Source organism: Jaculus jaculus, chromosome 13 (genome assembly GCF_020740685.1).
Source record: "Jaculus jaculus isolate mJacJac1 chromosome 13, mJacJac1.mat.Y.cur, whole genome shotgun sequence".
Taxonomy (NCBI): Eukaryota; Metazoa; Chordata; class Mammalia; order Rodentia; family Dipodidae; genus Jaculus; species Jaculus jaculus.
Genome location: NC_059114.1, coordinates 7040539 through 7067457, shown reverse-complemented (window position 1 = coordinate 7067457; position 26919 = coordinate 7040539). Strand labels below are relative to the sequence as shown.

At 53.0% G+C, this 26919-nt stretch overlaps 1 protein-coding gene across 2 annotated transcripts in view; it reads left to right on the top strand.

Moving 5' to 3' along the window:
- Tpst2 (tyrosylprotein sulfotransferase 2) overlaps positions 1 to 24597 on the top strand; it is a 49486-nt gene extending 24889 nt beyond the window's left edge. Inside the window, exons 1-7 of one of the 2 annotated variants that reach the window (XM_004670944.2) lie at positions 1616 to 1733; positions 3987 to 4058; positions 8210 to 9088; positions 11177 to 11375; positions 13565 to 13615; positions 17924 to 17971; positions 22688 to 24597. In XM_004670944.2, the coding sequence (XP_004671001.1) occupies positions 8247 to 9088; positions 11177 to 11375; positions 13565 to 13615; positions 17924 to 17953 (1122 nt within the window). In that variant the 5' untranslated portion in view covers positions 1616 to 1733; positions 3987 to 4058; positions 8210 to 8246 and the 3' untranslated portion in view covers positions 17954 to 17971; positions 22688 to 24597. Of the gene's footprint in view, positions 1 to 1615; positions 1734 to 3986; positions 4059 to 8209; positions 9089 to 11176; positions 11376 to 13564; positions 13616 to 17923; positions 17972 to 22687 lie in introns of those variants that run through there. The other variant, XM_045133010.1, reaches the window with a different exon arrangement.
- The last annotated feature ends 2322 nt before the right edge of the window (positions 24598 to 26919 follow it).

The window sequence follows — 26919 nt, the reverse complement described above, 5'->3', positions numbered from 1 at the left end:
CTGCAAAAGAGCTCCAGACACATGCATCAGTCACCTTGTGCTTCTGAATCACGTGGGCTCTGGATTCGAACCTGGGTTCTTAGGCTTTACAGGCAAGCACCTTAACCACTAAGCCATCTCTCCAGCCCTCCACTGAATTCTTTGAATCAGGATCTCACTGATTTGGCTGGACTGGCCAGCCAGCAAGCCCCAGGGATTCCATGTCTCTGCCTCCCGAGTGCTGGGATTACAGGTGCATGCCACCATGCCTGGCATTGGCATGGCTGCTGGGGATCCGGTGCTGAGGTCAACGCACTTGCCAAGTGGCCCGTATGGGCTCCACGGCCATGTACCCAAGTCAGCTCTAGGGAGCCAGCTGCCAAACATGCCTCTGACCTGCCCATTGTGGTATACCACCACCTCTTGCCCACCCAATCTATGACCCACCGTGCACCCTGCTGCTTTTCCCACTGCCAGTTGACCCTCCTCATGCTTGAGTGCACACAGTAATAATTTTTTAAATTTTATTTATTTATTTTCAAGCCAGAGAGAGAGAGAAGAAAGACAGACAGAAGAAAGACACAGAGAGAGGATGGGCACAGGAAGGTCTCTAGCCACTGCAAATGAACTCCAGATGCATATGCCCCTTGTGCATCTGGCTTATGTGGGGCCTGGGGAATTGAACCTGGGTCCTTTGGCTTCACATGCGTAACTGCTAAGCCATCCCTCCGGCCCAAAAATAATTTTAAAAAAAGGAGTCCACACAAGGCTGGAGAAATTGCTCAGCAGTTAAGGCACTTGCCTATAAAGCCTAATGGGCCTGGGTTCCATTCCTCAGTGCCCACATAAAGCCAGATGCACAAAGTAGTGCATGTGACTAGAATTCATTTGCAGTGACAGGAGACCCTGGTGAGCCCGTATTCTCATTCTTTTCTGTCCCTCTCACCGCTGCCTCTTTTTCTCTCTCTCTCTCAAGTAAATAAAATTTATTTAAAACAAAAAGAGTAGCCAGGCATGATGATGCACACCTTTAATCCCAGCACTTGGGAGGCAGAGGTAGGAGGATCACAGTGAGTTCAAGGCCAGTCTGAGACTACTCAGTGTGATCTAGGTCAGCCTGGCCTAGAGACACTCTACCTTGAAAAAAAAAAAAAAGACTAAAATAGGCGGGGGGCTTTCCTGTCCCTTCCCCTCCTTCTCAGCCAGTTGCATTTGAGTGGGTCGGTGTCTCTGACAGGGAGTCTCTGCCCTCTGCCCAAGCAAGCTCTGGTCTGGTCCCTCAGCCGCGCGTGGGAGATTGGAGCGTGGTGGGTGAGAGGTAGTGGGGTCACAGTGGTCAGGCCAGAGCCATGTTTGGCAGCTGGTTCCCTAGAAGCAGAGCTTGGGTACATGGCCCTGGCCCCCATCCAAGGCCACTTGGCAAGTGTGGTGATGACCGGCTTCGCCAGCTTGCGGCCTCTGCTGCCAGCTCCCCGCCCCACCCCGCTGCTTTTTTTCCCCCTCAGAACCCCTTTGATCTGCCAAGCATGGAGAGACGGTGCCGGTTTAGACGGCACAAACGGCCTTGAGCGGAGTCACCCCGTCCTCCCCCGGTTGAGCAGGTCTCGCCTCAGACAGGCATTTCCTCCCTTCACAGCACGCGTCACAGGGCTGCTGTCTTGGTTCCCCTCTGGAGTTGGCAGCTCCCTGCCAGCAGTGACCTTCGGCCGTTGTTCTTGATGAATCCTGCCAGTGCGAGTGCCCCCTGGCACACGGTAGGTGCTCAGCCAATGGTCTCGGGCAGGTGGGTCTGATGTAAGAGCTTGTCTCAGGCCACACAGCCCGTTTGGGTCCCTTCCTTCCTGCAGCCCTTGGGTAGCTCCAGGGTGAGCTGAGAGTGGGCACCCTCCGTGGCAGTGAAGCCTGGTTCCGAAACTGTCTTTTCCGCTTCCTGAGCTGGGCGGCCTTTCATACCACGTCACTGCCCGAGCCGCAGCTTCCTCCACCGGCGGGCATTTGACGGTGTTTCTTTTCTCGTCTGTCCTCCTCCCAGTGTTTCTGGGTGCCAGTTAGATGGGCTCATCTGGCGGACCTGCCTGCTGTGGGGTTGTGCTTGCCCCACAGCCTAGTGATCTGCAAAGGGCAGAACGTGGTGTGCGTGCGCGTGTGCACACAGGAGCTGATGGAGGGTGGAAGCAAGGCAGGGCATGGGGAGCTCTGGCTTGGCATTGAATATACAGTGGTGCTTACTAAATGTTCACCCTATGCTGGTGTTCCTCCTGTAAGCAAGGAGGGCTCTCTGACGCCACCCCTTCCTCTGACCTGGATTTGAACTTTAAGCGGCTCTTGTGATTGTAGTGGCTGCAGATTGTGCACACAGCTGAGGCTGCAGGCCAGCCAGACCCATTGGTGCAGAGCAGGGGGAAGTCAGGCACCAGCCGTAGGAGCCGCAGGGCTGGCATTTCAAGGACTGCCTGAGGGTGGCTGGTCAAGAGCCAGTTGCCTCTGGGGAATTTCAAATACCCTGGCTCTGACTGCTTTGTTTTACCAGTGAGTCCACCACACCCAGGAATGTCTACCTGAACGTCCTGTAGTTTGGGGACAAGATGTGGCTAGTTGCCACGGCTACAGCCGGGAGCTCTTCTCTAACCCAGGTACTAAGTAGCCTGGGTTTCAGGATAGGAAGAATGAAGGGACTGGAGTGAGGGCTCAGCAGTTAAGGCGCTTGCCTGAAAAGCCTAACGACCTGGGTTCGATTCCCCAGTACTCATGTAAAGCCAGATGCACAAAGTGGCACTTGCATCTGGAGATTGTTTGCAGTAGCTGGAGACTCTTAACATGCCTATTATCCCTGTCTCCTCTCTCTTTCTCACTGCTTGCAAATTAAAAAAAAAAATTAGGGCTGGAGGGATGGCTTAGCAGTTAGGCCCTTGCCTGCAAAGCCAAAAGAACCCAGGTTCAATTCCCCAGGACCCATGTTAGCCAGATGCACAAACAAGGTGGCATGTGTGTCTTGAGTTCATTGGCAGTGGCTGGAGGTCCTAGTTCACCCATTCTCTCTCTTTCTCTCTGTCAAATAAATAGATGAAAATTAAAATTAAAAAAAAAAAAACAATGATGGAGGGAGGCAGGAGTGAACAGGAGGGACAGAGGCCAGAGAACTGCAGCCGGCACACAGCCAGCTCATCCCCACCAGGGGCACCAGTGACAGTCACTGCTGACCGTCCAGAGAGCTTAATGCTGTCCAACCTGAACGCCACACCAGCCCCTGGCTGAAACGAGGAAGACTGAGGCTCTGAGGGAGCCACGTTACGGGCCACCGCCTGAGACCGGAGCGGGGGGGGGGGGGGGGGGCGTGGAACCAAAGGGGTCAGTGGCCGGCTTGTCGCAGACACAGCCTTCCATCAGGAACCCCGTTAGGAGCTGGGCTTGGGGGTCTCGCAGACCTGGCCGGGGAGACTGGTCCTGTTAGTTGCCCGGCAGCTCCACTGCTCTGCGTCTTGGCGCCGTGTTTGCTCCTCCGTGAAGCTGAGAGCAGTCCGCCTACCTGTCAGTGAGGTCTGAACGACGTGAGCCGCCCCGTGTCGCGCAGAGGTGGCGGCGCGTCGTCGTTCAGCTCCAGTGGGAGCCGCAGGCTGAGTGCCGGGTTGAAGCGGTGGACGTCGGCAGGGGATAAGGCATTCCTTGGTGTGGGGTGATGCACATCCTAGTTGACCATACTCAGCGCTCCCAGGGTGAAATGGTGTACTGGTAGCTCTTTCCTGTGCCTGAAGTCCAGGGGGCCCAAGAGGAGGGGTGGGCCTAGCCGCAGAGACTCGGGGGGGGCCCCCAAAGTCAGCAGTACCCCTTCATTCACCTCTTGTCTGTGAAGTGAGCCAGTTCACTTCTTACGGGGACAGGTGACTCCAGACCCCAGCTGCACCATCATCCCCCAGTGTCCCTCCCCTCAAGCTGTTGTTCGATGACTGAGGAGCCCAAAGGCCACTCCGCCTTGCCTCCCACCCAGCAGTGTCTCCTCCACCCCACAGGGCTGTCTGCACCAGAAATTGTTGGGAGCAGGCGGGAGCCGTGGAGCTTGGAGATGAGAGCGCCCCAAGGAGGTGAGTCCCCCCGCCCAGCGCCCCCCCCCCCCCCGGCCATGACTGTTCCCAACACTGCCCTGGGCCCGGGCACCCCTGCAGGCCCGCGTCGTGTGCCCAAGCAAACTCTAACCAGAGCACTCTGCGTTCAGCCAGCTGGTAGAAGGCCCGAGCAGAGCTGGGTGTGATGGTGCACCCATCGACTCAGCCCTCGGGAGACTGAGGCAGGAGGATTGTGACAGGGGCTAGGCCAGCCTGAACCACAGAGCAAGACCTGTCTCCCCGGAAGGATGGCAGCAGAGGCTGTGGGTGGGAGCTCAGCCCTGGCTCTCCTTGTCTTTGGGGATTGGAGAGTACGACACGCTCCATGGTCACCTGGGACCCCCCTTCCCCTTCCTATACATCCTCCCTTCCTATACATCCTTGGGTAAAGGTTGCATCGTCCCCCATATCCCCCCCTTTTTTGGTTTTTCAAGGTAGGGTCTCACTCTGGTCCAGGCTGACCTGGAATTAACTGTGTAGTCTCAGGGTGGCCTCGAACTCTACCTCTGCCTCCCGAGTGCTGGGATAGCCCGGCCCATACCCCATTTCATCAGAGAACACTTCCCAGCTTCATGTCACCAGCTAGCAACTGCCAGAGGCAAGATTTGAACCCTCAGAATGTAGGGCTCCATAATTGAGGCCTCACCCACTGTCCTTACAGCCAGAACACGAGTGACTCTGCAGGGGTTCTGTGGATCTTCCCACCTGCCTACATGAGGCTGCTTTCTTTTATTATTATTATTTATTTTATTTATTTATTTATTTATTGTTTTTTTCAAGGTAGGGTCTTGCTCTGACCCAGGCTTACCTGGAATTCACTGTGTAGTCTCAGGTTGCCCTCAAATTCATGGCAATCCTCCTGCCCCTGCCTCCTGAGTGCTGGGATCATGGGGCTGTTTTCTTCTGATGAACAGCTTGGGTTTGGCCTATCAAGACCTCTGTGGCTGTGCAACCTTGGGCAGGTGGCTTCATCTCTGAGAACACATGATGCATGGCAGATGTGTTAGCAGAGATAGCATTGTGTAATTGTCAAAACACAAAGCCCAGGAACTTTGCTACACTTGAAACACTGAAGCTGGGCTGGAGAGCGAGCTCAGCAGTTATGCCAGCAAAGCCTAATGACCAGAGTTTGATTCCTCAGTACCCACATTAAAGTCGTATGCACAAAGTGGCATATGCATCTGGAGTTCCTGTGCAGCGGCTGAAGGACACCCATTTCTCTCCCTGTCTCCCTGTCTGGCGTGGTGGCGCACACCTCTAATCCCAGCACTCGGGATGCTAAGGTAGAAGGATCAGCCTGAGACTACATAGTGAACTACAGGTCAGCCTGGGCTAGGGCGAGACGCTAACTCAGACAAACCAGAACAGGAGCTGGAAAGGTGGCTTAGCAGTTACGCACGGCGCTTCCTGGAGCTGATCCCTGCTCTGGTCTCCTGAGTCAGCACATGCACACTGACCTGACTGATTCTGGAAGCTGCCTTCAGTTCCCAAATTGCAGCACCCCATCCTTTCACCCACAGAGGTGCTGATGCCAATTCAAACTAAGGTGTGAACAACCCCTCCGCAAGAGCCTGGACACCGTGATCCTAGTGAAAGCATTTGAGTCTAGGTCCACCAGGAGAGGTTCCTTGAAATCTTGTAGAACCTCAGGGTTCTATCTGAGAGCTGTCCTGTCCTACCAGCATGCCTTGCCCTCCAGGTCATTCTGGGCAGAGCTTTCCCTTGCGGCTCTGGGATGAGCTCAGCATAGCTGGCAGACCCGAGAGCACGTTTTCCAGTGGTGAGGCCTGACTGTGAGTCAACGCCTCTAGAAATCCTCGCTCAGCTCCCTGAGATCGTGGACCATCCCCTTTCCAGTGGAGGTCAGGGATGTGACTCGGGAGCCAGCCAGGGCCCTGGGCTCTCAGCATGTTGTGCTCCAGGCCCAAGACTGTTCCCAGCTGATACCAGCTTTACACTGGGCTGTGCCCGAGGGGCTCCTCGCAGCCCCGCACCCTTGTGGGTGGGTCAGCCGCCTCTAAACCTGGTGATCTGGGTTGAATCTCACATCTGAAAAAGAATGTCACCTCCCCAAGTCGCTTCCAACAGACCCTGCAGCAGAGCCACCTGGAGCCGAGTTCTTTCTGCCTGAGCTTCCACGGGGGCAGTGCCCTCTGCTGGGAGCCCCTTCCCTGCCTACTCAGGAGACATGTGACCTGTGACTCCCTCCCAGACGTGGGTCCACAGTGCCAGGAGCCTTGGGGACAGAGGCGCAGATTCTTAGCTCAGGGCACACTGGTGCTTGTTCACTGCTGGAGGGAGGGAGCAGGTGTGACCTTGAGGGGCCAGCAGGATTTTGTTTTGTGGTGTTTGCTATTACCCAAGCTCAGGCATCCAGGAAGGGGCAGAACTAGGATTCGAATCCCAGGCTCTCCCTGACTGGTTCTGGAGTGAGGTGGGAGGGGCAGGCAGGGACGCTTGAGGCTTGGAGACACAGCAGGGGTAAGGCGGAGGAAAGCCCAGCCACCCTGAGATGGCCCAGCACCCTCCCAGTGTGCACTGGGCCCAGGCCGCGGAGTAGAGTGACCTAGAGAAGAAGGGGTTCTGTTACTTGAGGAGCCCCTAGAAGGCCGTGGTCAGCTCTACGTTTCAGAGCCGGCTCCTGTCCCTTTCTAAGCAAGGTTTAGGAGCAGGGAGGGTTTGCAGTGTCCTCCTCTGTCTCTGCTGTCCGTGGAGCTGGTCCGCTGCCCCTGCCCCCTCTTCCATGGTTCCGCCCACTGTCTCCCTTTTAGACTTTTAGCCCACATAGGGCTCCCTTCCCAGACTCCTGAGCTTGCTCTCAACTGGGACTCTGCCTCCTCCAGGAAGTCCCCCAGGCTTCCCCCGCTCCCTCTCACGTTCTAGTAGCGTCTAGGTTGCTCCTTTGGAAGCAGTGGGTATGGTATGTCCGCTTCCTGTGAGCCTTGAGGGAGTCCGGCTGCCTGTCCCTGTCCAGCCCCGAGCACAGTGCTGGTGCCGTTAATCCTTAATGGACATGTCCCAAGTGAAGATGGGGTGAAGGGGTGATGACTGTGGAAGGGACACACAGGACTGGCTGGCCTGGCTTTGACTCTTGGACCCTGATTCAGCGGCTTTCCAGCTGACCAGCTGTGGGCAAAATCTCTGTGCCTCAGTTTCTTCTACAGTGCTGCGGAGGAAAGTGTGCCTTAAATACTGACAGAAGGGACCAGGGATACGGCCGACAGGCCTGTGCAGTCCCCTGTCCTCTAGGGGGCGATGTTGTAACCAGACCAGTTTTACTTGTTTGGTTGTGTTTGCTGTGTGTACGTACGTGTGTCTGCATGTATGCGTATGTGTGTATGTATATGTGTCTGTGCACGTGAATGTGCATGTGTGCGTGTTGTCCAGTTCCTGTCGAGGGTGGAAGCTCGTGAGCAACACTCAACACTGATCACCTTCCTCTGTCTTTCTTCACCTTAGTATCTTTTAATAATTTTTATTTTTATTGATTATTCACCTGACTGTATGAGCCAATCACACGTTGGTCCCATTCCCCTTGAGTTATATCTCCTCCCCCCCCCCATTCCCCGTCCCAGCTCCCCTGAGGGCCCTCCTCCGTGGGGTTACTGGTGTTCGCCATGGGGTCCTGAATGCATTAGGCAGTCTCTGGGGTAAGGGGATATGATGCCTCAGGATTCTCCTTCCCACCCAGGCGCTCTTACAGTCTTTCCATCCCCTCTTACGCAGTGTCCCCTAAACCCAAACCTTGGCGGATGTGTTATTTATAAGTCTACTTGAATGTTGAGCTCTCTGCAAGCTCTGGAATTTTGCTGTGCTGAGTTTTGAGTGTCCTACCGTCTCTCACCCTCTCCCTGGCACAGTCTGGCAGGATAGTGAGAGCAGCACTCATGTTTCTACCTTCCTTTTATTTATTTTATTTTATTTTATTTAGAAAAGAGAGGGGGGAGGGGAGAGAGAGAGAGACTGGGTGCTCCAGGGCCTCTAGCCCTGAACCTGGTGCCCAAGGCCTGCAGGTTCTCACGGGCCTGCGTCTGGTGGCCCTTCCCAAGGCGGGATAAGACGGGCGACGCAGCGTACCCCGTGTGGGGTACCAGGCCAGGCTGACGCCCCCGCCCGTCTCCTCCCTGCAGGTGTGGCCGTCAGGTGAGGCGGGGCCCCGGGCCGGGCATGCGCCTGTCGGTGCGCAGGGCGCTGCTGGCGGCCGGCTTCGCGCTGGCCCTGGTGCTGGCGGCGCAGCTCGGGCAGCAGGCTCTGGAGTGCCGGGCACTGCTGGGCAGCAGCTCGCGGAGCCCGGGGCGGATGCGGCCGGAGCAGGAGGAGCTGGTGATGCTGGGCGCCGACCGCGTCGAGTACCGCTACGGCAAGGCCATGCCGCTCATCTTCGTGGGCGGCGTGCCCCGCAGCGGCACCACGCTCATGCGCGTCATGCTGGACGCGCACCCGGAGGTGCGCTGCGGCGAGGAGACGCGCATCATCCCGCGCGTGCTGGCCATGCGGCAGGCCTGGTCCAAATCCGGGCGGGAGAAACTGCGTCTGGACGAGGCCGGCGTGACCGACGAGGTGCTGGACGCGGCCATGCAGGCCTTCATCCTGGAGGTGATCGCCAAGCATGGGGAGCCGGCGCGCGTGCTGTGCAACAAGGACCCCTTCACGCTCAAGTCGTCCGTCTACCTGTCGCGCCTCTTCCCCAACTCCAAGTTCCTGCTGATGGTCCGCGACGGCAGGGCCTCGGTCCACTCCATGATCACGCGCAAGGTCACCATCGCGGGGTTTGACCTCAGCAGCTACCGAGACTGCCTAACCAAGTGGAACAAGGCCATCGAGGTGATGTACGCGCAGTGCCTGGAGGTGGGCAGGGACAAGTGCCTGCCCGTGTACTATGAGCAACTGGTGCTGCACCCCCGGCGCTCGCTCAAGCGCATCCTGGACTTCCTGGGCATCGCCTGGAGCGACGCTGTCCTGCATCACGAGGACCTCATCGGCAAGCCCGGGGGCATCTCTCTGTCCAAGTGAGTGGTCCCCCCACACACAGAGCTTCTCCCGGGTCCCAGGCTGCAGAGGGGCTGCCCCAGCCCCCCCACCCCACACACACAGCTTCTCCCCGGTCCCAGGCTGCAGAGGGGCTCCGGCCCCTCCGGCGCTGTGGCACCTGTGTCGTGGGGAAGGTGTGGGAACTGGGTGCTTGAGAGCTGAGCCTTGCTCCAGCTTCACCCCTCATGTCCCCACAGCCTCCAGTTCTCTATACTTTTGTTAACGTGTATCATCCGTTGCTTACGTGTGAGTTGTGAGACGCGTGTGTGGAACTTGTGGCAGCCCTCCCTCAGCACGGGTGCTGGGACTACAGGTGTGAAGCATCCCAGCCTGCGTCTGTGTAAGGTGTTGATTAACACATTCCACGAAGCCGAGCTCCCAGGCCTGCAGTTGGCAAATGAACGTGCTTCCCAGCAGCCCCGCGCTCTTTCCTTCCTCACTTCTTCCCCCAGTTCTGTCTTTCTGTTTCTGTTCTGCTTCCCTGGGCCATCTCTTAGCTGGGACGGAAGCATCTAGAAATATGCCCTCAACCCCTCGGTCACCATGGGCAAGACCTTCTTAGCCCCAGGGGTTGGTAACCCTGGAGCTGGGGAGACCCAGGAACACAGAGAAGACGGTTAGCCGAGCTGGCGGTTGCACAGCAGAGGGCCGGAAACAACGTAGGAGCCCATCTTTGGGGGATGGAAAAAATAAGCCAACAAGTTCACACTTTGAAATACTGCCTGGCTGATAAAAACAACAGCAGGGGTGGGGAGTTGCAGAGCAAAGCACATAGCATATAATTTCTGAGGGTTTTGTCTTTTGTTCTTTTTTTTTTTTGAGTGCTGGGGGTCAAACCCAGCGCCTTGCACTTGCTGGGCAAGCATTCCGCTGCCTCCCGGGCAAAGAGACCCACAGGTGTTCCGCGTGCGGGAGACCCAGACCCAGCCGACCCTTGTTGAGCGCCATCCGCTCTGCCGAGCACTTTCTTTTATGTTAGCTTGCTCTTCAGAACAGGTCATCTCCCACTCACGGATGTGGAAATCAGGGCTGGGGAAGGTGCCTGCCAAGGCCACGTGGCGTGAACCCAGGGGCCTGGTTCCCAAGCCTGCCCCGGGCTGCTGTCCCGCTGAGAGCATGGAAAAAGGAAGGATGGGAAGGGCGTGCGCGGCTGCCTTGGGAGCTGACAGCTGCGGCGCGTGGCTTCCTCCGCCTCTCTCCTTTTTCAAGGACAGTGATTCATGGTAGCCGTAGATATTGGGATTCGTCATTGAGAGAGCACAGGAGGGGAGCAAGAGGTGATGAGATGAGAAGGGTGGGAAGGGCACAAGGGAACCTGGAACATGTAGGGTGAAAGCAGAGAGGACACTCAGGTTTGGGGGAGGACATGGCAGGGAGGGGAAGGGGAAAAAGAAACCAAAAAACTGTTTGATGAAACCTAATTCTTTGTGTTCTCATACAAGTTTTTGTTGTTGTTTGAGGTAGGGTCTCCCTCTAGCTCAGCCTCACCTGGAATTCACTCTGTAGTCTCAGGGTGGCCTCCAACTCACAGCAACCCACCCACCTCTGCCTCCCGAGTGCTGGGATTAAAGGCGTGCGCCACCGCGCCCTGGCTAATTTTTTTTTTTTTTAAATAAAGTTACGTCTGAGACATGAGGGGCTGGAGAGATGGTTCAGCAGTTAACATGCTTGCCTGCTAAGTCTAATGGCCCGGGTTCAGTTCCCCAGTACCTGTGTAAAGCCAGATGCACAAAGTGGTGCATGCATCTGGAGTTCGTTTGCACTAGCAACAGGCCCTGGCAGGCCCATTCTCACTCATGTATTCATTCATTATCCCCCCCCTTTCCTTGCAAATAAATGAAAGTTGTTTTTTTTTTTTTTAAAGAGATATCAGTGGTCCAGAAAGAAGTACCTTCCCACCAGCCTCACCGCCAAGTCTCTTGGCTCCACTGCTCTTCCACAGTGGATTGATGGGGCACAGCGGCCCCTGTGGACTCACAGTCGATGGGGCAGAGCTGGTCTGGGGCTGGGTCCTCCCTCCCTATCCTGCTGCCCCAACCTTGACCACAATGCCCTCTCTTCCCCAGGATCGAGCGCTCCACGGACCAGGTCATCAAGCCTGTGAACCTGGAAGCTCTCTCCAAGTGGACTGGCCACATCCCCGGGGACGTGGTGAGGGACATGGCCCAGATCGCCCCCATGCTGGCTCGACTCGGCTATGACCCGTATGCAAACCCACCCAACTACGGAAACCCCGACCCCCTTGTCATCAACAACACACACCGGGTAAGTGCGCGCATGCGCACAGAGGCATGCTCGCGGGTCTTGGAATCTGGAGCAGAATGGTTTTTACAGACATGGTGATACTGGTGCTTTGAAAGAAACAATAATAGGGCTGGAGTGGTGGCTTATTGGTTAAAGCATTTGCCTGCAAAGCCAAAGGACCCAGTTTCAATTCCCCAGGACTCACATAAGCCAGATGCACAAGGGGCACATGCATCTAGAGTTCATTTGCAGTGGCTAGAGGCCCTGGCATGCCCATTCTCTCTCTCTCTCTCTCTCTCTCTGTCTCTGTCTTCTCTCTCTCTCTCTTTCTGCTTGCAAATAAATAAGTAAAAATTTTAAGTTATTAAAGAAAGAGGCAAATATAGAGAGAATGCGTGTGTCAGAGCCTCCAGCCACTGCAGACGAACTCCAGACGCATGCATCACCTTGTGCATCTGGCTTACGTGGGTCCTGGGGAATCAAACTGAGGTCCTTAGGCTTTGCAGGCAAACACCTTAACCACAGCTAAGCCATCCGTCCGGCCCACGGTGCTTCTTAAATTTCCATTCTCACGCGGACCACCAGGAAGCTCAGAGCCACAGTGCCCAGCTCCTGCCCTCTAGCATCTAACGGCAGGCGTGCGTCTGCCCTGACGCTACCCTCCCCTTGCCCTCCTCCGTCTCGTTGCCTGTTCATAGAGGGCTTCAAGCTTTCGCTGAGCGTGGGCCTGTGTAAAGAAAGTGCTGTTCCCCTGTGTTATTTGTGTATTTTTTGCACGTGTGAATGCGCATGTCTAGAAAAGCCAAAACATGACCTCAGGTGTTCTTCAGAAATGCTGGCCATCTTTTCTCTTTTCTCTCTCTCTCTCTCTTTCTTTTTTTTGGGGGGGGGGGTTCATGGTAGGGTCTTGGCTGTATGTATCCCAGGATGACCTGGAATTAGTCTCAGGCTGGCCTAGAACTCAGAGATACTTGTAACTCAGCCTCCCAAGTGCTAGGATTAAAGGCATACACCATCACACCCGGCTCTTTCCTCTCCTCTCTTCTCCTCTCCTTTTCCTTCCCCTACCTTTTCCTCCTCTCCCTTCCCCTCCTCTCGACAGGCCCTTTCCTTGGCTTGGAGCCCTCCAGTAAGGTTAAACTGACAAGCAAGCTAGGGTCCTCCTGTCTCCACCTCCCAGCGCTGGGACGGCAGGCGGGCATCAACATGCCTGGCATTTTCACGTGGGTTCTGGGGCTTGAGCTCAGTTCCTCATGCTGGGAAGAAGAGCTCAGTGCATGTTGGCTGGGTAGGTGGGTAGATGGCTGGATTAAAGGACGGACAGCCTGGTGTGGTGGCTCCCATCTTTAATCCCAGCCCTCAGGAGGCGGATGAAGGGGCACTGTGAGTTTGAGTTTGAAGCCAGTCTGGGCGTCAGAGCAACATCTAGGTCAGCCCAGGTTTGAAGAGACGGCTTAGTGGCCTGTGAAGCCTAAGGACACAGGTTCGATTCTCTGGATTACACATAAGCCAGATGCACAAGGTGGCACATGCATCTGGAGTTTGTGTGCAGTGGCTAGAGGACCAGGAATGCCCATTCTCTCTTGCTCGCTCGCTTGCACGCGCTCTCTCTCTCTTCCTTCCTCCCTCCCTCTCCCTCCCTCTCCCTCAAATAAAAATAAATTAAGTTTTTTTATTTGCTTTTAAGAACACCTCCAGGCAGCATTCCACCCCTCCCCTCCCCTAGAGACCAGCACCTGGAGCATTGGAGATTGCAAGAAACCAAGGATCTCCCCCCACACCTCCATATCACCTGTTCTCAACCCGACCTCGCCAGCCAAGACAAGCCCATAGTGCACTGGGGACTGGCTGGCTTCGCAGCTCAACGTAAATGAGGCAGAAACCTGTCCCAACAATGAGCATTGCTCTCACTTGGTCAGAGAAGCTGCGTTTTGCAGACAATAGTGACTACTGAGGAGACTCAAAACTGTCAAAGTGCAAAAACAATGTGGCGCCTTTAATCCCAGCACTTGGGGGGGGGGGTCAAGGCCACCCTTGAACTGAATTCCAGGTCAGCCTGAGCTAGAGTGAGGCCCTATCTTGAAAAACAACAACAACAAAAAATAGCAGGTGTTCGGTGATGGACTGAATTTTAGTTTACTCTTTGGTTTGTTATTGTTCACAGTGATGTATTTCATTCCCCATGGTGATAGTTCTTTTTTGTTTCTTAGGTCTTGAAAGGAGATTATAAAACACCAGCCAATCTGAAGGGTTCTTTTCAGGTGAGAAAGCCCAGGGGACTTCTGTTCTCCCCCTCCCATCCCTGGCACGGGGACATGAGGGTGCCCTTGGCCCCTCCACCTGTCTCCTGTGTCTCCTCCATCCAATCCCAGCAGCTCTCTCTCTACCTGCCGTCCTGCCGTGTGACCTGGCTGGAAGATGACCAGGCACTTTCTGCCCCTGGCTTTTACCTCAGTCCTGTTTAAGGCAGTATCTTCATGCGTCTGCCGAGAAGCGAGCTCCACGAGGGTCGGGTGTGTGTGGCAGTGTGCACGCCACCGTTCCTCCCATGGTTGGGCCAGCCCTCCTGGGATGTTGGTGGGGGGCATGTCAGTATAGACGGACTTCTGACATCTAGAACTGTAACAGGGAAATTTGGGTTCTGGGGTGCTTCCTGGAACCCCAAGTCCTGAGTTCATACTTGCAAACTAACTGAAGAACTGGCAATCCCAGATTCCAGAGAATGATTTTTTTAAATAGCTGCATTTTATTCAGATTTTACAAAGGAGTGCAGAAAGGGGAAGGCTGGAAGGTAAGGTGAAACAAAGTGGGGAGAAGAGAAGTACCCCACGTGGAGCCCCAAAACCCATGTGAGCCTCGTGTTGCTCAGATGTCCATGTGATCAGCGGGATCTGGGGGAAAAATGTGGAAGAAGAAAGAAAGTTTGAGGAGCTCCTGCCATGTGGGGAGCTGGAGGGGATCAAGAGCCCATGCGGAGAGTAAGGGCTGAGGGGCTCCCAGCTGGGCCTGGGCTAGGGCCTAGGATGAGCCCCTCCCGGCTGGGCCCGGGCCAAGCCCACCCTGGCTGAGCAGAGGGAAAAACTCACCCAGAACCCGAAGTTCCCAAGTGATCAGAGAGAAAAAGAGATGGTGAGAAAGCCTGCCCTCCCCTGGCAGAGGTCTTTATAACTTAGGGTGGTGGCTGTCTTTGGGCCCAGGCAAACCAGAGGGCCAGCTGGCTGGTTAGGACGAGGGTGTCTCAGGAAGAGGTTAGCTTAACTTGACCAACCACAGTGTTTAAATCCTATGAATGACCTTCCTCCCGGGAGTGGTCCTTACTGTTTGTGGAAAAACAGTTCTTTGGAACTAGGCAAGAGCTAAGAGTGATATTTCTGCATGTCTGTTACTTATTTGGGAAAAAAAAAAAAAAACACGTGGCTCTCACCCTATGGCTGTCCCTGTTTTAATTATAAGATTGCTGACGACTGGGTGTGGGGACCGTGGCTTGTTTCTGTGCTTGTGGCTGCTGCTCAGTGCCAGCTGAGGTGTCCTACCCTCACACGATCACCCACCTGCTGGGCGGTGCCCTTACCAGTTGAGATGGTCACAGCCTGCTCTCTGCAATGCACTGTGGGCACTGGACACTGCTTCCTCTTAAGATCATTTTCGGCTTTTTGCATCATGTCTTGTGCACATCATTGTGATTTGGCCTCTTCTGTGGGAGGAGGGAAGTGACACTTGTATATTTCATGTGCGTGTGTGCGCTTGCACACACATGCACACCTACATGCACGTGGAAGCCAGGGGACGGCCTCAGGTGTCGTTCCTCAGGAACACTGTCCACCTTCTATTTTGAGATGTCCCTCATTGACCTGGACCTTGCCAGTTAGACTAGAGTGGCTGGACACCAAATGCTGGGGGTCCCCTGTCTCCACCCGCCGGAGCTGGGAATACAGACGTGCACCACCATGCCTGGCTTTGTTGTGTGGGATCCTGGACTTGAACTCAGATCCTTATGCTTCCAAGGCAAGCATTTACCACTGAGCCATCTCCACAGCCATACTTTTTTTTTTTTTTTTTAGCTTTTAGATTTTCGAGGCAGTTTCTCACTCTGACCCAGGCTGACCTGAAATTCACTATATAGTTTTGGGGTGGTCTTGAACTCACAGCGATCCTCCTACCTCTGCCTCCCGAGTGCTGGGATTAAAGCATGAACCACCATGTCCAGCAAGCCATGTATTTTTCTTTTTCCTTTTTTTTTTGCTTTTTCGAGGTAGGGTCTCACTGTCACCCAGGCTGACCTGGAATTCACTATGGAGTCTCAGGGTGGCCTCAAACTCACAGTGATCTTCCTGCCTCTGCCTCCCAAGTGCTGAGATTAAAGGCATGCGCCACCACGCCCTGCAAGCCATGCATTTTTAAGGACTGCGGTCAAGAGGCGGGGTGCATGTCTGTCGTCTCAGCACTCTGGAAGCTGAGACAGGAGGATGTCCAGAAGTGGAATAAAGGAAGAAGCAGGAAGCACTGTGCAGTTTTTGAACAGCAAGGCTGACGTCTCGCAAAAGGAATGACCAGTTTCTGTCCCTGGAACACACAGGCCTTCTAGTTAGCCTGGGACTGTTGTGGGCTGCTGTCAGAAACATGTATGGAGCGTGGCCCAAGTCCTACCTGATAGACCCTCCCCAGCTCGGCGCAATGACATCCAGACCCTGCTTCCTGTCTGCCCCTCCCCCACTGCCCATGCGGTGTAATAAAGGGTATAAAAGCTAGAAGCACTCTTCGGGCAGCCTTCCATGAGTGAGGCCATGCGTTCTCCAGAACACTGTGCAGACCATCCACGGTGACCATGAAACCCAAAGACAGGCTGACTGAAGGCTTAGGTGGTCAAGACACTCGGACACTTGCCTGCAAAGCCTAATGACAGGTTCAGTTCCCCAGTACCCACATAAAGCCAGATGCACAAAGTGGCCCATGTGTCTGGAGTTCGTTTGTAGTGTTGAAGGCCCTGGCACACCCATTCTCTCTGTCTTTCCTCTCTCGCCTCGCCTCTCCACTTGCAAATAAATAACTTTTTAAATATTTCAAAAAGTTTTTTTTACTTGGGCTGGGCTGGAGAGAATGGCTTAGTGGTTAAGATGCTTGCCTGCAAAGCCAAAGGACTCAGGTTCGATTCCCCAGGACTGACATTAGTCAGATGCACAAGCAGGTGCAAGCGTCTGGAATTCGTTTGCTGCGGCTGGAGCCACTGGCGTGCCTATTCTCTCTCTGTGTCTCCATCTCTCTCTCTCTCTCTCTCTCTCTCTCTCTCTCTCTCTCTTTTCTCCATCCCTCTTTTCTCTGTCAAAATAAATTTTAAATATATATATTATTTATTTAATCAACAATTTCTGTAACAATAAAAGTATTTTTTTTTAAGCCGAAGGACAGCTGGGTGTGGTGGCACACGCCTTTAATCCCAGCACTTGGGAGGCAGAGGTAGGAGGATCACCATGAGTTGGAGGCCAGCCTGAGACTCCATAGTGAATCCCAGGTCAGCCTGGGCTAGAGTGAGACCTTTCCTTGAAAAACCAAAAAAACAAAAACAAACAAACAAAAAAAACCAGCCCAAGGACAGGAAAATGTCAACAAAGTGGCTCATGAAGCAGGAAAGCAGCCAACGTGGCAGCTCCCCTCGCCTCTGTGGCCCCCTCCAGCCCCTTCTGTCTCATCCTCTTCTGGTCCATATCTTGGCTGAGGGGACAGTTTCCGTCACCGGCAAGGGTTCTGCAGTTATCTCCCCACTGGGGGGAAGGGGGGTCGCGGTGCAGTGCAGTTCTGACACTTAAGTACCACTAAGGACCCGGAGCTAGCCCTGGTCCCACTGGGGGGTTCTGTCCCCCAAGACCATCCCTTCAACGCCAGCAACAGCAAGATGCCCAGGCTGTCCCCAGCCAGTGAATAGCTCAGCCCAACGGCTCACAGGACTCGGGGAAACATCTTACCATTACCCGCTTCTTACAAAGGAATCAACTCAGAAACCCCCAGGTGGAAGAGGTGCTGGGGAGACATGAGGGACCCGGGCTTCCATGCCAGCTCCTAGGGCCCTGCCTGGCAAGCAGGCCTTCTCACAGCTGATCACATGTGGTGGACGGAGCAGGCCGTTCTTGTACATATGGGCAGTTAGTGACCACTGGAGAGGGACTTGGTCTCCCAGCCCCCAGCCCAAAGTGTGCCACTGGTCACCATGTTAGCATACCAAAGGCACTTTGATCACACTCAAAGGATGAATTCCCCAGGATTTAGGAATTGTAGGCCAGGAATGGGGACAAAGACCAAATCCTATCACGACCTGTGTACAGACTTGGCGGCACCTTGTAAAGGGCTCACAGACTTTCTGAGCGCAGCAGACCTGCCGTGGGGCCTGGGCTTGGCGTGCTCCTGTATGTGCGTATGTGTGACAGACAGCTGCTCGAGAACCGGGCTGGGCAGGCTGGGTTCCACACGGTCACCCCGTGTCGTGACTGAGTGGCTGAAGGCTGGTCTTCCCGGGAGAGAGACCCTCGCATCTGCCACCTGGCTTTGACCCCCTTCCTCTACCTGTCCCCCTCCAGGTGAACCAGAACAGCACATCCTCGACCTAGGAGGTTCGTGATCTCCAGGTAAGTCTTCCTGCCTGCCTCACTGGGACCCCCATCCTTCCTTCCCAAGCCCCCTCCCCCGAGATGTGTCCACCTAGATGGGCTGGCCCAACCCTATCTGAAGTTTCCAGGGTGATGGCTACAGAGCTATTTGTAGAGTAGAGGCTTAAGTCTCTGGCTTTGCATGGGGGGGGGGGGGTGGAGAGCAAGGATTGATCTGGACCAGAAGGAGGCCTGCCTGACACTGAGGAGAGAGCAGGATGGAGCCACTGGCGTGCCTATTCTCTCTCTGTGTCTCTCTCTCTTTTCTCCATCCCTCTTTTCTCTGTCAAAATAAATTTTAAATATATATATTATTTATTTATTTAATCAACAATTTCTGTAACAATGAAAGTATTTTTTTTAAAGCCGAAGGACAGCTGGGTGTGGTGGCGCACGCCTTTAATCCCAGCACTCGGGAGGCAGAGGTAGGAGGATCGCCGTGAGTTCAAGGCCACCCTGAGACTACAGAGTGAATCCCAGGTCAGCCTGGGCTAGAGTGAGACCCTACCTCGAAAAACAAAAAAAACAAAAACAAAAACAAAAAGCAGCCCAAGGACAGGAAAATGTCAACAAAGTGGCTCATGAAGCAGGAAAGCAGCCAACGTGGCACCTCCCCTCGCCTCTGTGGCCCCCCCAAGGGGGGCTGGAAGCCATTTCTGTGCTGAATGTGGCCTGGCAGTCCTGCCTCTGCGAGCTCAAAGCAACTAGTGATCTAATAATAGTCACCAGGAGGCCAGTTCCAGAAGTCACTGCCAAGGCATTCAGCTGGGCACTGTTGTTACGTCCCTTGGCCCTCGCGGAGAGGGGCTTTCATTTGGTCAAAGCCACACAGCCCGCAAATGGCCATATACCCACCCCCAACCCTTATCACCCAGAGTTTGCACTTTCAGAATTGCTTTCTTCTTTTTTTTTTTTTTAATAATTTTTTTTCACTTTTATTTGAGAGAGAGAGAATGGATGCACCAGGGCCTCCAGCTGCTGAACTGCACTCCAGACATTTGTACCACTTTGTGCATCTGGTTTATGTGGGTCCTGGCTTTTTCGGTGCATATTTAAACAACTATTTAGGGCTGGAGAGATGGCTTAGTGGTTAAGGGTAAGGTGCTTGCCTGAAAAACCTGAGGACCCATGTTCAACTCTCCAGGACCCACGTAAGCCAGACTCATGGTGTCACAAGTGTGCAAGGTTGCATGTGCACACTAGGTGGCACACAGCATTTGGAGTTCAACTGCAGTGCCTGGGGGCCCTGGCATGCCAGTTCTCCCACCCCTCCCTCTCACTCCCACTCTCACTTTCTGGCATTAAAAAAAAAAGCCAGTCTGTTGGGTTTGCCTCAAAAAAAATTACTCATTTATTTATTAGAGAGAGGGAAGGAGGGAGAGAGCAAATGGGCATGCCAGGGCCTCTAGCCAACGCAAACGAACTCCAGACACATGCACCACCATGTGCATCTGTCTTATGTGGGCTCTGGGGAGTCAAACCTGGGTCCTTAGGCTTCGCAGGCAAGTGCCTTAACCACTCAGCCATCTCTCCAGCCCTTAAGTGCATATTGTGTTAAGGGATACAGAAAGGGATTGTTGAGTTTAGGAATTCCAAAATAGAACTCTACATCCAGAGAAGCGCTGTGATTAATGCCTGCCTCCAAGGATGGCTGGGGAAGAGGGCAACTGGCCTGGGTGCAGTGTTCAGAAACCGTGAGTGCTGAGTGGTGGCGTTGGCACGGGGGATTAAGAAACCACAGCCAGGCATGGTGGCACGTGCCTTTAATCCCAGCACTTGGGAGGCAGAGGTAGGAAGATGGCTGTGAGTTCAAGACCACCCTGAGAATACATTGTGAACTCCAGGTCAGCCTGGACTGAGTGAAACCCTACCTCGAAAAGCCAAAATGGGGGAAAAAAAGCTTGAGTGGTGAGAAGTGGTGGTGTTGGCACAGGGGTTCACACCGCCGTGAGTGAGCGTACTTGCCACTGTACCCCCTAGTTTAAGGGAGACTAGATGTCCTCTCAGAGAGGTCAGGACCAATTTGTACTTCTCTTAGCAATTTTCTTTGGGAGGGCCACACTGAGCCGAACACAGGTCTCTGTGGCTGCTAAGCGTACGTTCTGCCAGAGAGCTCAGCCCGACCCTCCCTGTCACTGAACATTAGAGGCAGAGCTACCAGCTTGGACTCCTTGCTAGTTACCCTGTCTTCTTTTAAAAAAAAAATTATTTATTGTTATTATTATTGACAACTTCCATAATTATAGACAATAAACCATAATTTCATCCTGCTCACTTTCCGTTCCTCAACTCTGTTCTCCATCATATCCCCTCCCCCTCCCAGTCAGTCTGTCTTTTTATTTTGATGTCGTCATCTTTTCCTCCTATTACGAGGGTCTTGTGTAGGTAGTGCCAGGCCCTGCGAGGTCATGGGTATCCAGGCCATTTTGTGTCTGGAAGAGCGCGTCGTAAGGAGTCCTTTGCGTCAGCTGCAAGGCTGGGGACCCTCGTTCTCTGCCACCATCAGGGTGCCCGCCTGGCATTGTGCTGAGGTCTGGGAGTTCAGGTTGATTCCGGTGAGAAGGAGCCTCACGCCCAGAGCCGTCCTTCTCCCGTTCAGCCTCGTGCTTCCTGACAAGTGCAGTCCCGGGCTGCCTTACTCCAGGGCGGTTATCTCCTGATGGGCTCTGTCAGTGAGATGCCACATGGAGAAAATGCTGCTCATCCCTGGTACCGAGTGGCCTGGGACAGATGCCGACCCTCTCCTTGCCTTGGAAGGTTCCTTAGTATTTACCTCATAATTGACACAACTTCCCTTTTCTTTGGTTGGGGGGGGGACTAGGGATTAAAGCCACAGCTGGTGCTCCACTACTGAGCTACCTAGCCTTCTTTTTTTTTTTTTGTTTTTGTTTTTGTTTTTCAAGGTCTCACTAGCCCAGGCTGACCTGAAATTCACTATGGAGTCTCAGGGTAGCCTCAAACTCACAACGATCCTTTCACCTCTGCCTCTTGAGTGCTGGGATTAAAGGCGTGCACCACCACGCCTGGCTCAGCCTTCGTTTTTTTTTTGTTTGTTTGTTTGTTTGTTTTCTTTCTTTCTTTATTATAGTCAGTGAGAGAGAGGGAGGACGGGTGCGCCAGGGCCTCCAGCCACTGCAAACAAACTCCAGACTCATGTGCCACCTTGTGCATCTGGCTTGTGTGGCACCTGGAGAACGAAACCTGGGTTCCTTGGCTTTGTAGGCCTGCGCCTTAACCGATAAGCCGTCTCTCCAGCCCCAGCCTCCTTTCTTTAGTGCTGTTTTTAATATCTTTATTTTATGTTCACTACAAGTTCTTCTCTTCTTACCCCAGCTCCCATTACCCCGGATCCCCTCCTCAGTGGGGTTATGGCATTCACTGAAGGGTCATGAAGGCCCCAGTCAGGCCCTATGGGATAATGGGAGACTGTGTCTCGGGATATTCCTTCCCACTCTGTGGCTCTTAATATCTTTCCATCCTACCTTCTGCAATGTTCCCTGAGCCATAGCAGGCCTGATCCCAGCCCTTTTTTTAATTTTTTGAAGTAGGATCTCGCTCTAGCCCAGGCTGACCTGGAATTCACTATTCACTCTCAGTCTGGCCTCAAACTCATGGCACTCCTCCTACCTCTGCTTCCCAAGTGCTGGGATTAAGGGCATGTACCACCAGGCCCAGCTACCAGCCATCTTTTTAAAAAATATTTTACTTTTCTTTATGTATTAGAGAGGGAGGGAGAGAGTGGGCTTGCCAGGGCCTCCAGCCACTGCAAACAAACTCCAGATGTGTGTGTCCCCTTGTGCATCTGGCTTATTTGGGTCCTAAGGAATTACCATGGGTCCTTTGGCTTTGCAGGCAAGTGCCTTAACCACTAAGCCATCTCTCCAGCCCCAGCCGTCTTTTTAAAAATAATATATATTTGCTGGGCGTGGTGGCGCACGCCTTTAATCCCAGCACTCGGGAAGCAGAGGTAGGAGGATCACCGAGAGTTCGAGGCCACCCTGAGACTACATAGTGAATACCAGGTCAGCCTGGACCAGAGTGAGACCCTACCTGGCAAAAACAACAAAAAAAAGTAAATAAATAATAATAATATATATTTATGAGCAAGAAAGACAATGGATGTGCCAGGGATTCTTGCTGCTGCAAATGTATTACAGATATATGTGCCACTTTCTGCATCTAGCTCTACCTGGGTCCTGGGGGATTAAACCTGGGATGGCAGGTTTTGCAAGCAAGTGTCTTTGACCACTGAGCAGTATTCCTAGCTCCCCCTCTTCCAACCCTCTTCATACTTGGTTATTTTGAGACGGGGGCCTCTTTTAAGTTGCTCAGGCTAGCCTTGAACTCACCCTAGTCCAGCCAGACGCTGACCTCCTGATCCTCCTGCCTCAGTCTCTTAAGTTGCTGGTATTACAGACCTGCACCCCGTAGCTAGAGCCAGCCTCAGTTTTCCTTTGTAAATAAGAAAACTCAATCTCTGAGGTGAGGTGGCTGCAGGTTGAGATGTGGGTGAGAATTCAAGGACTCTTTTAAAAGTTAAAATTCTCCCAGCCATCTGGAATGTGTATATATATAAAGCAACGCATGCTTGTGCGAGTGGATCAAACCATACGTTCCGCAGTCTCATATATAAATAGAAAAGGTTCTATTTCCAAATCACTCCCCGGGGTCCAACGCTGTCCCCCTCTCTTTCAGATCTCTGCAAATGGCTCTGCTGCCAAGAAGAGAAGCTGCTGCGTCCGCGTGGACAGTGGTCTCCTGTCCAAGCCCTTGCTTGCTGTCGGGGCCAGAGTGGAGCGGCGGAGGGCGGCTGTTTGCATGTTTGCACAAGCTGGACCGGGGAACCTCTGGCTTTAGACACTCCAGGGTGGAGAGCGGAGTGTGGAGGCAGTCTGTCCTTGGAAACTTGGGCCTTTTCTATTTTTTCCCCTTGGGAAATTATTTTTTTTTAAAGAAATGGATTTGCCATCTTCCCTCATTATCTGGCTGCCTTGGTGGCCCCATGTGCTGGGACAAGGCTCATGACCCGTGCCTCTCCTGGTGACCTGGATGCTGAGCTCCTGGATCTATTTAAGCATTTAGTATTTGAGGCTACGAGTCCTCAATTCTACTCAGCTTCACAGAGAGAAAAAAAAAAAAAAAGAGCATTTTGATAATGTGAACAAAGGCCCATTTGTCTGTGCCTTACTTTAGTACTGAGGGAGTAGGGGTTTTTGTTTCCTACATGTCGAATCTTGTCCCATGGACCAGTGACGTACAGAAGCTGTCCAGAGCACTGTGGACGCTTGTCAAGGTCCAGTGGCCTCTGTCAGGCCTCGTCACTTAAAGGAGTTAAAGGATGTGTGGTGATGGTGCCTTTCTGGGAGGGTTCACAGGCAGAGGCCGCCTTAGTGGCACCTCGAAGGTCCCCTAGGGATTCTTCCCTGCAAGTATGCATGGACATGGATGGTGACCAAGAGGGCGGGACTTAGCTGAGCCAATGTGCGAGGTCTCCCAGGTGTGGAGCCACCCACCCTTCCAGAGGGTGTGGCCTCCCCAGGCTCCCATCCCAGTCAAATCATTAATGTCTCAAGGGCCTGGAGTCAGTGTCCCCTACCCCGTCAGGGGCCAGGCTGGGGGCCACTCCAGTCCTGCCAAGATAACTCATTGCTCATATGTTCAGTGACCATCTGAGCAGCTAAGAGTGCCCGTGTTGATCCACACCTTCCTGCAGTGCATTTCGGGATCACGTGTGAGGTGTTGGCAACGCCCACCAGTGTCCTGGGGTATGGACTATGCAGCCAGGCTCTCTCCACTTACCTTGGTGTTGCTGTGCTGAGGTAATTGACATAAGCAACTCCACGAGCAAAGAAGTATTTCAGCTCACATCCTAGAGGTATCGATCTGACATTTCAGGGAGGGCGTGGTATAACAGCTCACATCATGGTGGATTACCAAGCACAGGGGAACACGGGTACCCAGGGGTGGGTGCCACCCAGGATAGGGTGGGTCTTTCCCTCTCAGTTAATACCCCAGAAACACTCTCTCAAATACACCCCGAGGTGTGCCTCACCAGTCTCCGAGGTGATTCTAAACCCAGGCAAGTTGATGATGTAGATAAACCTGCTAGCTACGTGGGCAGAGACTTCCTCTCCTCATCTGTGAAGAGGGCGTGTTGGTAGTGCATGGCAGTGTTGGGAGCCACAGCTGGCAACACTCGCCCTGGGTTTCCTCAGGTCACACCAGAAGGCCATCTGTGAAGACCCAGGATCTCCACAGTAGTGCCCAGGAACATACGGGTAACTAATAGAGGGAGAGGGGTGGATGCTGCCTCTGGTCCCCATGCAGGGGTGATTGGGTCTCCTCTCACAGTCCACTCTCTTCATCCTCATCCTCTCATTTGAGGACAGTGTTTGCCTGTTTGTTTGTTTTTAATTCTGAGCACTCAGTGAATGCATCTCCAAAAACAGAGCTATCTGAAGAAGTTTTAGAAAGAATGCAAGAGGCCCTATTTGTACTTCTCAACACCCCCTTTCTTCCTTGAAGCCACCCTTTCCTGTTGGAACATAGTATTCCTGCCTTTTCCTATGAATTTGCATACATATAAATACAGCCTTTTCTTCATATCTTCCGTCTCGGCATCCACAAGTTTAGCCAGCTGGGATGAAAAACTTTTGGGGGGAAAAAAAAACAAAGATGGCTGTACTGAACACAGGCAGACTTTCTCCTTGGCAGTAAGTAGTCTTTGAAAAAGCCAGGTGCAGTGGCTTTGCTTATATCCTCAGCATTTCATGGAGGCTGGAGGATCAAAGGTTCAACACTAGCCTTGGACACAAGAGACCAACGTGGGCTCTGAGATTTTGTCTCAAAACAATTTTTTTTGGTTTGGTTTTTTTTCAAGGTAGGGTTTCACTCTAGCCCAGGCTGACCTGGAACTCACTATGTGTTCTCCGGGTGGCCTTGAATTCATGGTGATCTTCCTACCTCTGCCTTCCAGGTGCTGGGATTAAAGGTGTGAGCTACCATGCCTGCATACCAATAAATTTTTAAAAAATTTTTAATTTTGGTTTTTCAAGGTAGGGTCTCACTCTAGCCCAGGCTGACCTGGAATTCACTGTGTAGTCTCAGCGTGGCCTCAAACTCACAGCGATCCTCCTACCCCTGCCTCCCGAGTGCTGAGATCAAAGGCGCGTGTGCCAGAGAGCCAGGGAGAACGAGCATCCTGGGCGTGGTGTGTACTGTGTCATTGTGGAAAGAGGAACCCACCTCGTGGTGCCTTTCGATCGGGGATAAGTGGACGAGAGCTGTCTCACTGGATGTGCAAGAGAAGTCAGGAACAAGTGACCCGGCTGGTGTGGCTCCTTGTGCAAGCCACCCCTGGGGTGCCTGTCAGCAGTAGCTGCACCGAGCGTTTTGTCTTCTCTGAGCTATGGGGCTGGCTGGAGTGGAGCTTCCGGATAGACGGTTATGCAACTGGTCACCAGCCTGCTCAAGTCATAGCCCGTGGCTGCCTGTGTGCCCAAAGCACATTATACAGAGCTCCTTTTTGCACCACTGCTTCAGACTGCCTGTGTCAGGTCCTCCAAAGGACTTAGCAATTTGTCATTAAAAAAAAAAAACAAAAAACCTCAGCTGGGTGTGATAATAAACACCTGTAATCCCAGCACTCTAAGGCTGAGGCAGGAGGACCACAAGTTTAAGACCAGAGTGGGCTACATATGAGACCCTGCCTGGGGAAGAAAAAAAAAAAGCTGAAGAGATGGCTTAGAGGTTAAGGAGTTTGCCTGCAAAGCCAAAGGACCTCAGTTCGATTCCCCAGGACCCATGTAAGCCAGATGTACAAGGTGGTGCATGTGTCTGGAGTTCGTTTGCAGTGGCTAGGGGCCCTGGTATGCCCATTCTCTCTGATTTTTTTTTTTTTTTTCAAGGTAGGGTCTTACTCTAGCTCAGGCTGGCCTGGAATTCACTATGTAGTCTCAAGGTGGCCCTCGAACTCACCGTGACTCTCCTACCTCTGCTTCCCAAGTGCTGGGATTAAAGTCATGCACCACCATGCCCGACTTTCAAATAAATTTTTAAAAACACAAGAAAGGGACACACCAGTTAAGGCCCCTCTCTGCAAAGCCTAAGGACCCCAGTTCAATTCCCCAGTACCCACATAAGCCAGATGCACAGAGTGATACATGCATCTGGTGTTTGCAGTGGCTACAGGCCCTGGAACACTCACCCATAGTCTCTCTCAAATAAATAAGTAAATAAAATACATTTAAAAAGCAGGGCTGGAGAGATGGCTTAGCAGTTAAGGTGCCTGTGAAGCCTAAGGACCCATGTTCAACTCTTCAGATTGTGCATAAGCTAGATGTACAAGGAGGTACATGCATCTGGAGTTCATTTGCAGTGGCTAGAAGCTCTGGTGCATCCATCCTCCCTCTCTCTTCTCTTTCTAATAAATAAATGTTTTTTTTTTTTTTTTAAAGAAAAAGCACATAGCTGGGCAGGGTGGCATACACATTTTGTCCTGGCACTTGGGAGGCAGGGGTAGGAAAGGATCACTGTGAGTTCAAGGCCACCCTTAGACTACATAGTGAATTCCAGGTCAGCCTGAGCTAGAGTGAGTGAGACCCTACCTCACAAAAATATACAATAAATAAAAATAAAATAAAACAGGACTGTGAAGATGGATTCAATGGTTAAGGTGTGTCCCTGCAAAGCCTAAGGACCCAGGTTCAATTCCCCAGTACCCATGTAAAGCCAGATGCACAAAGTAGTACATGCATCTGGAGTTCATTTGCAGTGGCCAAAGGCACAAATAATAAGAAAAAATTACATAAAAGGTTGAGTGCGGTGGCACATGCCTTTCAGCCCAGCACTTAGAAGGCAGAGAAAGGAGGATCACCATGAATTCGAGGCCAGACTGGGACAACAAAGTGAGTTCCAATTCAGCCTGG